We start from the raw sequence: 11,413 nt of genomic DNA on the forward strand, positions 1-11,413 counted from the left end.
TTATCTGAAATACTTTCCTCGTGGATTGTATTTTCCAAATGGACAATCTACTCTAAATGCTCAGTTACTGAGGGATAATCTACACTCATTCCTATATTTTGCTTTCTACAACCAACTCTCTGTATAACTTTTCATGAGTCATGTACCCACATATTTGGATTCTAATATCTAAACTGTATTGTTTAAATGTATTCACCTTACTATGGGTTATTGCTGATTAAGCACTATATGTATCTTATGACTTTTTAAAACAAATTTTGTATTGTGGATAAGCTAAATCCTATACCCCGATGTACAGATACTCTTTTCTTAACCTGTGTATTATATAATTTTTTTTTAACATTAGCTTTAATAAAATTTAACTAAAAGTTCTTCCTTTTATTCCCCATACTCCGTACATTTGTGTAGAGACATCTTAGATGTTGAGCAGGCTCCCCCCCAGCTTTCCTTCTTGTTGCTCCTATGACCTTATTATAATTTTTCATGTCCTTCCCAATCTGTAGACATGTTAAGGTAGTGTTTTTTTTTTTTTTTAAATGGTTACTAGTGGGCTGTTACCTGCCCCCTTTCAATCTAGTTTAATACCTGCTCATTAGGTTGGCAAGTTGGTACATGAAGATGTTCTTCCTCTGCCTGGTCAGATGGACCCTATCTCTTCCCAGCAGACTTTCTTCTCAAACAGCATTCCATGGTCAATGAAGCAAAAGCCCTCCTACCAACACCAGGTGTGCAGTCATGCATTCATCTCCAGGATGCACATGTCCCTGCCTGCACCCTTAACTTCAGTCTGGAGATGGAGAACAGAACCTGTGCCCCTGACTTCTTCACCCTAGGTCTCAGAGCCCTGAAGTCGCTGCTGATCTGCTGGGAGTGAGACCTGGCAATATCATTTGTGCCCAGCTCGATGAGCAGCATGGGTTAGTAGTGAAAGGGACAGATCTGCTTCAGCAACCTTTCCATAACATCTTGGAGGCAGGCAGCACACCTCCCCGGACATCATGTTGTCATACCAAGAAAGATAAATGCTTATTTTTAAATGAAAAAACAAAACAAACAAACAAACAAAACAGATTTGTTCCCAAAAATCAGAGACCACCATATTTAATACAAGAAATTATGGTTTATTCCCATTAGATAGACAAAATCTAGCTTTGGGGGGTAATATGTACTCATTATCTTTAATTAAAACAAACAAGGTCATTCAAAATTCTACTTGTAAGCTTTCAGATACCTGAAGCTGTGCTAAAGTTCAAACAAATTAATTTTCAACTGATTTACATGAGTTACTCATACTTCTGCAACATAGTGTGTGTTAGTTTTTTTCTAAAGAGTCACTTCTAAGATAAATCAGATCTAGATATATAGGTCCAGGATCTAAATCAACACTTCAGGTGTTCAAAGTTCATACAGTGAATCCCCAAATATGTATTTTCACCTCTGTGCTGCAGCAAATCAGGTTTTCTAGTTAGAAATGCATGAACTCCCTCATTTATAAAAATATTAAGTGATGTATTAAAAACCCAGGTCTATGATTTATAGCTAGAGTGCTAGCAGGATTTCTAAAGGTAACAGCATATGCTGTTAGTTCTGCAAGTTACCACCAATGTAATTCCCTGCCTCCATATATTTTGAGAGTTTGTTCATTATTGGATAACCTTACCTGAAACAACCATTTAGGAAGGTAACAATACCCAGCCACCACTACAGATTAAGGCCCCAGTCCTGCAATGAGCACAGACAAACCCTGAAACCAGCAGAGCCCCATTGATAATGGGGCAACACAAGGGCACAGGGATCTGCTTGCACAGAATTCATTACATGATTGGCGTTTTAGAGAATGCAAGATCCTGCAATTGACTGTGCAAGGTGCATCTCCATGGAGCTTCCATGACTTCCATGGGGGTGAGCCCACAGGCAGCCAATTGCAGGAACAGGGTCTAAGCCTCAGACAATTAGTAGGGTATTAGAGTATTGTATTTATAGTCATGCTGATGCCTCTTGGATTGGTCCCTGGATGGCTACAGCTTCAATCTCAACTCGTGCATCCTGTGGGGAAAACATTGAAGCAGAACAGGAATTTAGAGACCTACATTTTTAAAAAAAAAATTGAGCATAGTGCCCTTTAGAAAAAAAACACCTTGGAAAACCACAGATTTTGCTTTTGCAAAGAGGTTTCTTCTACAAATCTTGATTAATTTTTTTGTATTAGTAATTTCTTCAGCAATGTTAATGAAAATTGAAAGCTTTCTTTTAATCATTCTTCCACACACAATAATCCCTTATCCCTGAAGAGATGTTTCCTCCCCTTTAATGTTACAATGTGTGTGTGTGTGTGTGTGTGTGTGTGTGTGTGTGTGAGAGAGAGAGAGAGATTACATATTTTAACTACATAAGAAAAACATCTTTCACTAAAAACAAACTATTCAGGAGTTAGCTATGAATGAAAATCCTCCAGCTGCAGGAAGTTGAGAGAGAGAAAGAGAGAATGAATAGATATTTATAGAAGAACAATTGCCACTCACTTTCGGCAAAGCAACAACCTGGTAGGCGGCTCTGGCTGGGAAGTTACTCCTGAAAACTACAGTTTAAAAGATAAATAAATAGTTTAACTTTGCCCTGCAATACACAGTTCAGAATTATCTATAGAGATACATATACACATTAGAACACTTACAGTTTAACAGCTAAGAGACAAAAATTGCTGGGTTTTTTTTTTGCCTGTTATACAATCTCAGTAATTTATGTTTTCATGATCAAGAAGAACCAGATCAGCTTCTCTTGTATGATGCAGCCACTGTTTATACCACTGGCATAGAATGGCCCAAAGCACCAGCTTACTTGCCCCAGGAAAGGTCACCACAGTATATGGGTGATCTTCCAGAGACATAGTTGATGTGGGGGCTCTTATATCCAAATGAGCAAGGAAAAGGGGCCCCAGACAAAGGACGGGCATCGCATGGCATGGCATTGTGCGCGCGCGCACACACACACACACACACACACGCGCGCGCCAGCCCTGCACAGAGCAGCACCAGGATCAATGGAGAGCAAAGGGGAGTTTTCAGCCACCTTTATATAGTATGCCCTAAACTGCACTCCATACAGTTTAACTGAACTCCATGATTGGGCTCCTACTTTGAGGATACCTAGCTAACAGAGTAAGATCTGAGTAAGGTATTATACTGTGCAAATTCAGCTGTTTTTACAGCTTTTACTAGCAAGTTTTAATTCTATGATCAGCACCTGATAACAAGGTCTTGTTACTGAATCAGGTTAATAAGTCACAATGAAAGAGCAAACACCAAATGTGTTAATGAATTACAGCTACATGGGAGCCTGGTAATGAGCAACTAGGTATTTAACTGTTCTGCATACTGTACATATGCCCATGGAATTGCATTTTGACATACAAAAGAGAGACTACTTCAGATTCAGAAACCACATCTACCATAAAAGAAAAACAGTTATTTGAGGCCAGAAGCTGCTATTGATGTAAAAATTGAGTCAACACATATTTGGATTATACAGATAAGTATTCAGGGTCCCACGTTCCTTTTTCAAAATGCAGAATTGGGCCCTTAAGAATCTCCTACCTCAATGTACTCTAAATTTTACCAACTATCCTTTATGTTCTCAAATAGGAATGGTGTCATCTGTAATACTTGTACTAAACAACCAGCCTCCCACCAAAGAATTCAACAGATTATTTCAAGACAGCAACAAATAAACATGCACAACCCCAGACAACCCGACAAATTAATCATTTGAAGGCTGCCTACAGCAGCATAACATTAGGGAAAATACAATGGTGTGCATGTAGAATTGTAAAAAGTCTGCACATATTTGGCTCTATGAATACAAAGGACCTGATTTTTACTAGCCTTTGCAGCGTTTAAGAGGCATACCATTAAGCTATGCTCAAACACTGCTAGTTCTCATTGGTACAAGATATACATTCCCCATTTCCTCCTCTCATATGGATTCTAAATTGCTGAGAGAGAGAGAGAGAGAGAGCCAAGAACATACCAAATTAACTTTCATATTTATTATTCAGCCACATTGAACTGAGCTCTCTGTTCTGAGAGAGCCCCTCTTTACAAGTTTATATCACAGACAATATTGTATTTGCCCATCTCAGAGTGGTGCTGTAAGAAGAATTAGCTGAAGTCTAAAGTGTTACGTGAGGGCTATTTTTTTTATCTTGTTGAGTCTATAAAAAACAATTTATGCACAGAGTGTTAGAATCCCACAATGTTAGGGAGTGGGAAATTTTGTTTCTCGCTTTTTTCAGATAAACTGGTAATCCAGAAATAGTCCTGTAGCACCTTATAGACTAACAGAAGTATTGGAGCATAAGCTTTCGTTGGTGAGTATTAAGCTTTCGTATTCACCCACGAAAGCTTATGCTCCAGTACTTCTGTTAGTCTATAAGGTGCCACAGGACTCTCGCTTTTTACGGATCCAGACTAACACGGCTACCCCTCTGATACAGTTTATCTGAGAGAACTGTAAGACCAGACACCCTATCAACTACATATGTGAGCAGGTTCAGAGTGCAAGTTTCCATTCTGATCCATTTGTTTTGGCTGTCATATGAAAGTAAGTATACAGTTCCAATGTCATCCACTTTTGATAAAGCCATACCCCTCGGGGTGCGGGAGGGGGAGGAAGGGGGGGGGGTTTCTACAAAGCATGGAAGACATGTAAATTGGGAGATCTGCCTCATTGAAGGATGAAGTAGTATAGCAGTGTCAGTTAAACGCTGAAGCTGCCCTTCTCATACACCAAGTTTTGTGGATCTACAGTATGACTGACACGGTCATCTGGCCCTATGATTTGTGTAACGTAGGTATGGAATTTGAATCCTATTCATAGTCCTTTTTACATATGGACTATTAAGAGCACATTAAACTGAGAAAGGCAGAGATTTAGCTAGCAGGAATAATCTGAACACCTGAGTCATTGGGAAACAGACATCTTTTTCTGAAGGACTAATATTCCTACTAAAGTTACGTATGAACTATGCTTATTTCTAAGTCACTTTCCTTTTTGTTTTGACTATCCAGTTTCAACCCATACCTTAAAGAATGTCAAAATAGATGGTCATTAAGTTTTGCTCTTAGTGAGCAATAAAACTGTACAAGAGACTGCTAAAATGGAAACAAAACATCCACTTACACTGCTTGTAGATTTCATTAATATCACTGAAGTCCTTCATGTCAGCCATCAACACAGTAGTCTTTACAACTAGAAGTTACACAAATGCAGATATTATGGAGCGCTGAGTTGTATGCAGCATGAAAATCCCAGTGCATTTCTTTAATATTCAGTTCTTACACTTCATTTTACCTCAAGTGATAAACCTCACCCACTCTGAACACTGACATCTATTATTAAAATAAAAATGAAGTTAGATCCACTCATACCAACTTATTACACTAGATCATGACATTTTAGAAACAGTGAAGTGCCCTGAAACTCAGCATGCACTACTGCTTTCACAAGATTTTTTTCCTAATTAAGTGCAGTGTCAGGAATTTTCAAAGGGGCACACACCTATAGACTCACTTCATGCTTTCAATGCCACCTAAAGGAAATTAATGGGAACTGGGCGTCCCTAAAGCAGCTTTGAAAATCGTAACCTTAAATTCCTTTGCAAAGCTCATTTCTTCCATGAAGTGCACGTGTTACTGTACCCTAAGCCACTGCCTTTCCAAGGCATTGTCTACACTATGATTTTTTGTTAAACCCCCTTTTAAACCCTCCCTCGCCTTTCCCATTGCTACTGCTGTCTCAGCGCCACAGTTATAGCACTAGTGTTGGCAGCATTATAAGCCCCAAGGGTGGGATTCAGAAAGGTATTTAGGCAGCTTGAGGCCAATGGGAAATAGGAACCTAAATACCTTTCTGAATCTCACCCCAGTTCCTGTAGACCTGCTCGGAGTTGGGTTAGAGGACAGGATGCTTAAAGTGACAGCCACCATCTGGAGCCCTCTCTATAGATGGTGCTGAAAACAGTAGCATCACTATTCAGAAATTTGGGGCAAGGACAGCCTAGTGTACACATCCCTCAAATAAAAGTCTTTCCCTGGGTTTCCCCAGGTGTACTGGGTTGTCTTTTTCAATTTTTAAATCCTTGGGTCTAGGATCATATTTTCTTTTGTATCACAGCTATAAGCACCAATTGTGTATTCAACAAAAGATTCCCTTAAAAAAGTCACTTTATTTTCTTCTCTAAATAAGATACTTGGACATCTCTACTATTGTTATGTAGGCACTCACCATTGCAGTAGTCGCAGCCTGCAGCCTTCAGGATTTCCCCTATATTTTTTAGTGCCTATCGAGAAGAAAAACAGAGCCTTGAAGTACTGACATTGTTAAAGTTATAGCTTCTCTACAAACCAGCACCAAAGATGTAGCTATCAAAGTTTACTCCAGACAACCTCAGATGGTAGCCAACCTTTTCATTAGACAAGAAAGGTAGGTTACGAATCATCTTCCACAGTGACTGCACTTCCAGCAGGGCTTCCATTTTTATTCCTGATTTAACTCAGGAAAAGGCACATACGTAAGATGAGGGATTCCCCACTGCACAACAGCAAGGTCCAGAGGCAATGCCCTGACAAGTAGACCAGCTGGCCCTAGGATTCTTACTTAGATCCCCTACCTGGGGTCTGCTTGGAGGCTCAGTCTTTGTTATAAGTGTCTAATGAATGAGTAACAAGGTAGGTGAGGTAATATCTTTTACTGGACCAACTTCTGCTAGTGGAAGGGACAAGCTTTTGAACTCTTCTTCAGGCGACAACACTGCAAACAGTCAGCAATTGTCCAATTAAATTTAAAGCACCATTTCCCCCACCCTGCTGGAAATAAGGATTTCTCACTATTTTCCTACCCAACCTCCCATTATTAGGGTGGGGGAAGGCAAGGATGGATAGGAGGCATTTTCCTCTTCTTTAATCTTCCCGCAGCTCCTTGGATTGCTGTGCGGGATGGTCTCCAATACTCCAGCCTCCATGTTTGGGCCTCTGTTCTCTGTGAATACAGTACCTCCAGGGCCTAAACAGGCCAAAGATTAAGACACTCAAATATTAAGTTTATTGCTAGGAGACTTTGGATAACTTCTTACCTGTTTAGCTTCTTCTTTTGCCCCTCCAGGCACAAGCTGACCACTAGAAGGATCCATGCCTAGCTGTCCTGCGATATACATGGTCCGGTCTATCAGCACCGCTTGACTGCAATTATAAGTCATACATATATTTACAGTTCATCCAGAAAAATCTCATTTCCATCCAACCACTCAGAACTATTTCAGCAAACCTCTTGAAGAAATATTTCACCTTTCCCCCCACATTAATATATAACATTTTATGGGGGTAGAAAACTCAGACTGGGAAGGTGGCAACAGACTATACCACCTCATTGGAAAGTAAAGTACTGTGTAAGAATCATAGGGCCAGTTATTTTTAGTAGTAGAAAAGGCAGAGTCAGTGTTTACTGAAAAGAGAAAAGTTAACCTGGTAACAAAGAGAATGTCACTTTCAAGCTTCTAAAAAGATATATTTCTACCATCAATAACCTCCCTACTAACTTTCGAAAGTCTTGCCCATAATAATTAAAGTGATGCTTTCCATCCCAAGCTCTCCAAGTTCTTTTACAAACATTGTTATGTCTTAACACCACCAAGATTCAGGTAAGAGATACATTACTGGCAGCTTGGACCCGTGGTCTAGTGTTAAATTATGACTCAAGAGACCTGGAGTCTATTTTCTTCTCTGCCACTATCAGCACTGTGACCTCGGGCAAGTTACTCCATGTCTCTGTGGCTCAGTTTTTCCATTTTTAAAATGGATATAATGCTTTCCTTTGTAAGAAGTTTTGAGATCTACAAGTGTTATTATAAAGCTCATTTCACCAGTCACTGAAGCGAAACACAAGAGCTGTTTAATAGTGCACAGACACAGTACAGAAAAGATTAGGGCAGGAAATGAAGAATACTTTATCCCTTTGAAAATAAAAGGGTAATTTAGACTCCCAGTCCTTGTCTGCGAAGTTCGACATGCAGTTTACCAAATGAAGGAAGGAAAAGCCCCAGGAAAAGACAGACTGACAACCAAAATGATAAGAGCTGGAGGTCAAGACCTCTGGGAAACCCTTGCTCAGAGGTTTAGCCATTACTTGGAAATGCAGAAGATACTGTCTAGCTGGAAGAAGTCCAACACTATTTTGCTGTACAAGAAGGGGGATTGTGAAGATCTAAAGAACTATTGTCTAATATACCTGCTCTCACAGGTCTATAAGTTGTTCACCAAAATAACAAACCGACTCTCACAGACTCTGGACAAGCAGCAGCCGAGAGAGCAGGTAAGTTTTCAAAGGAATTTCAGCAGAATGGACCATATTTTCACTATAAACCAGCTATTGGAATGCTCAAGGGAATACAAAATTTCCTTTATGCATTGCCTTCATCGATTATGAAAAAGGGTTCAACAGCGTAGAGATCAAAACAGTGTTAAAAGCTCTTGCAGGGCAGGGCATTGACACAAACTACATCAAACTACTAAAGGAAGCAAATTCTGACTACACTACAGATATAACTGCTTGACATCCCCTTCGCATTCCAGTTTAAAAAAAAAAAAAAAAAAAAAAAAAAAAAAGTGAAAACAAGGAGACCCTGTTTCACTGAAACTCTTCACAGCCTGCCTCAAATTTGGTAATGAGGCAGATGACCAGTTAAACCTCTGAGATTCGTGGATGATATCATGTTGATTGCCGAAAATACTATCAAACTACAGAAAATACTGCGAGAATTCAACACAAAAAGCAGCCAAGTCAGACTGAAAATGAACCACTCCAAAACAAAATTTATGCGGTCTGATGCCTTGCCAAAAGCCCAAATAACAGACAAGGGAGAACAAAAAGAGAAGTTGAGCAATACGTCTATTTGGGCCAAGAAATTAACATGTGCCACGATCAGGAAGGTGAATTCTCACAAAGAAAGAAAGCTGGTTGGCGCACATCAATTCTATCAAGGATGTCCACCAAGGGGGGGGGGGGGGGGAAAAAAGTCAACAAGGCTACATGCACCAACCTCTTCAACTCAATACTGCCAGCAATGTTATATGGCAGTGAAACATGGATGCTGATGAAGACAGAGGAGCAGCAACTGTCTGTCATAGAGAGGGCGATGGAAAGAAGAATTCTGGGGATTTCAATCCATAACTGAGTCCCCAATGAAGTGATCAACCAGCAGAGTGGAGTGCAGGCCGTTGTTGTTGAAAGCAGGTACAGTAAAAAGTGATGGGTCGGGCATATAGCAAGGCTCACTGACAATGGACTGCAGCTGTTGCCAACTGGTACTAGCACCATGGCCGACCTCCAAAGAGATGGGGAGGTTTCATTGTGAAAAGATATGGCCACACACGGAGAAGGAAGGCCAGGATAAGAGAAGAATGGAAGACGTGTTGTGATCAGCATAATCTATATGAGGGCTGAAGGACTGATCGATCAAGATGAATTAAGACTGGAGGATTGTAATTGCCTGAACTGGAATTTGTTTCCCTCCCTTCTATTCAAAATGAGGTAAGAAATAAAAAGCTATAATAAAATATGCAGTTACTAAAATATAACTATTCTTATAAAAAAAAATCTCAGATATTGGTGATACAAATAAAATGCCAAGCCAAAGATTTACAAAAAGTAGACTAAGATAGCTGATATCTTTTTAATTTTTACTGGACACACCAAGGGTTTTGATTACTTAAAGCCATTCAACATGGAATTGTTAAGAATATGTCATTCCAAAAATACGTAGATCATGGAAGACTTCTAGAAACTTCCTGGATTATTTTTCTTTATTATAAGCGTGCGTGGGTTTGTTAATGTTGGTGACCTAGGAGCTTTAAAAAGAAGTGCCTTTAACATTCAACAGTAATATAAGCAATGGAAAAAATCTAAAACAGTCAATAAAATCCACATTTTTAGTCACCAATTGGCCATTGCTTGACAAATCAGCTACAAGTTGGTTACAGTTGCGAGGTTAAAAATCTGCACACCTGCTCTCTGTCTGTATTGCTGAAATGTGCTGATGGGCTAACTTTAGAGAAGTTTATAGTCCATTCTCAGCATATTTTGATTGCCATTGACTGACAGCACAGCTGCTGGCACAACACCCAGTCATTTTGGACAGCATACAATTAAAGACTTCAAAGCCAATTGCAAAACATTATGTAAATACCAAAAGAAAATTTACTGGAATAGAGTTGCCCAGTAATAATGCTTCTATTCACTGCAATAGAGAGATTGAAAATTTAAACAGAATTTCATAATGCAGGTTGACAAACCTACCATTACGCAGCCACAGCCATGATTAACATCTCTTCAGGGATAATTCTACATTTTTTTAAATTTCAAAGAATATTATGGACACTTCCTCATTGCAAGATGTCTGCAGTTCACAGGCACTGTAATTTTCCCATCTCCGTGTCTGTCCCCCTCAACTCCCAACGTGTGGAATCTCACTTTATCCCACTTCACTAAGCCTCAACCATCTTTTCCTTCAAGTCCATCCTAGTCTCACTTCTTCTGCAATGCCCACACGAGCTGACAGCTTAAATTTGAAGTTCTTCCAAGTTGTTCCCCTTTGAGCCTCCCGAGTATGTTCTGCCTTGTCTAGTCTACAGGCCCACTCATAAAACGAGCTCCATACGGATCACGGACTTGGAACCCCACCGCAGTCACGGAGGTCTCTGTGCGGTTCTCTTTGCAGCATCGAGGCCATCGCTCTACAAGGCAGAGAGAGTCCCCGCTAGATGAGCAAATGAGGCTGGCACGTTACCTGTAGGGGCCCATTGCAGCCGGTGCCAGCGGGGTGCTGATTATTCTCTTTATCAGGGTGGCCATAGCTGCCCTTTGTCACTCGCGAAACTCCGCACTTCGCTCCCTACGGCCAGTCTCGCTCTTTTACCCAAGGGTAAGGGCTCCACCCCCCAATCCCACGTGTGGGCACGGCACCGAACTGCGCATGCGTCTCCGGAGGGGACAGGCCCGCCTCCCAAGGAGGATGCTGGGGGATGTAGTCTTTCCTGAAAGGGTCTTATGCGCGTGCGCGGTTCTCACAGCGGCATAGTTTCGGTGTGCTGAGAGGACGGGACGCAGTTCCGCTCTCGGGGGGAGGGGCAGAGCCTGGTGGGACAGAGGCCGAAGAAGGCTGCTCTCACGCGGGGTATCGCACCAGTCCGTTTCCAGGTAACGCCAGGGGGCATGGGGGCCTCAGCGCTGTGCCCCACTCTCCCTGGGGGTGTGCCTGGCCGACCCCCCCCCCCCCCCCCGCGTGCTGGTGCCCTGCCCGGCTCTCCCTGGGGGGATGCCTGGCCGTCCCTCCCCCCGCGTGCTGGTGCCCTGCCCGGCTCTC

The 11,413-nt window shown here is 41.3% G+C and overlaps 2 protein-coding genes across 3 annotated transcripts in view; one reads left to right on the forward strand and one right to left on the reverse strand.

Moving 5' to 3' along the window:
• Nucleotides 1-1,100: 1,100 nt before the first annotated feature.
• RIDA (reactive intermediate imine deaminase A homolog) lies at nt 1,101-10,996 on the reverse strand. Its single transcript, XM_034763354.1, has 6 exons — nt 10,838-10,996; nt 7,130-7,235; nt 6,283-6,337; nt 5,179-5,247; nt 2,523-2,578; nt 1,101-2,046 (listed from the first exon to the last, which is right to left on the reverse strand). The coding sequence occupies exons 1-6, from the start codon at nt 10,900-10,902 to the stop codon at nt 1,984-1,986; spliced, it is 414 nt and encodes a 137-aa protein (XP_034619245.1). The 5' UTR covers nt 10,903-10,996; the 3' UTR covers nt 1,101-1,983.
• Nucleotides 10,997-11,116: 120 nt separating this feature from the next.
• POP1 (POP1 homolog, ribonuclease P/MRP subunit) overlaps nt 11,117-11,413 on the forward strand; it is a 48,969-nt gene continuing 48,672 nt past the window's right edge. For both annotated transcript variants that reach the window (XM_034763356.1, XM_034763357.1), the window contains exon 1: nt 11,117-11,247. The gene's annotated coding sequence lies outside the window, so the exon portion shown is untranslated. The remainder of the gene's footprint in view (nt 11,248-11,413) is intronic.

This window comes from Trachemys scripta, chromosome 2, assembly GCF_013100865.1.
Source record: "Trachemys scripta elegans isolate TJP31775 chromosome 2, CAS_Tse_1.0, whole genome shotgun sequence".
Taxonomy (NCBI): domain Eukaryota; kingdom Metazoa; phylum Chordata; order Testudines; family Emydidae; genus Trachemys; species Trachemys scripta.

What these genes read in the sequence shown, in the direction of transcription:
- RIDA (XM_034763354.1), bottom strand. Translation starts at nt 10,902, where the DNA reads ATGGCCACCCTGATAAAGAGAATAATCAGCACCCCGCTGGCACCGGCT. An exon ending in GCTGCAATGGGCCCCTACAG is followed by an intron (nt 7,236 to 10,837) that starts GTAACGTGCCAG and finishes TTATAATTGCAG; the next exon opens with TCAAGCGGTGCTGATAGACC. An exon ending in AGGTTGTTGCTTTGCCGAAA is followed by an intron (nt 2,047 to 2,522) that starts GTGAGTGGCAAT and finishes TTTTCCCCACAG; the next exon opens with GATGCACGAGTTGAGATTGA.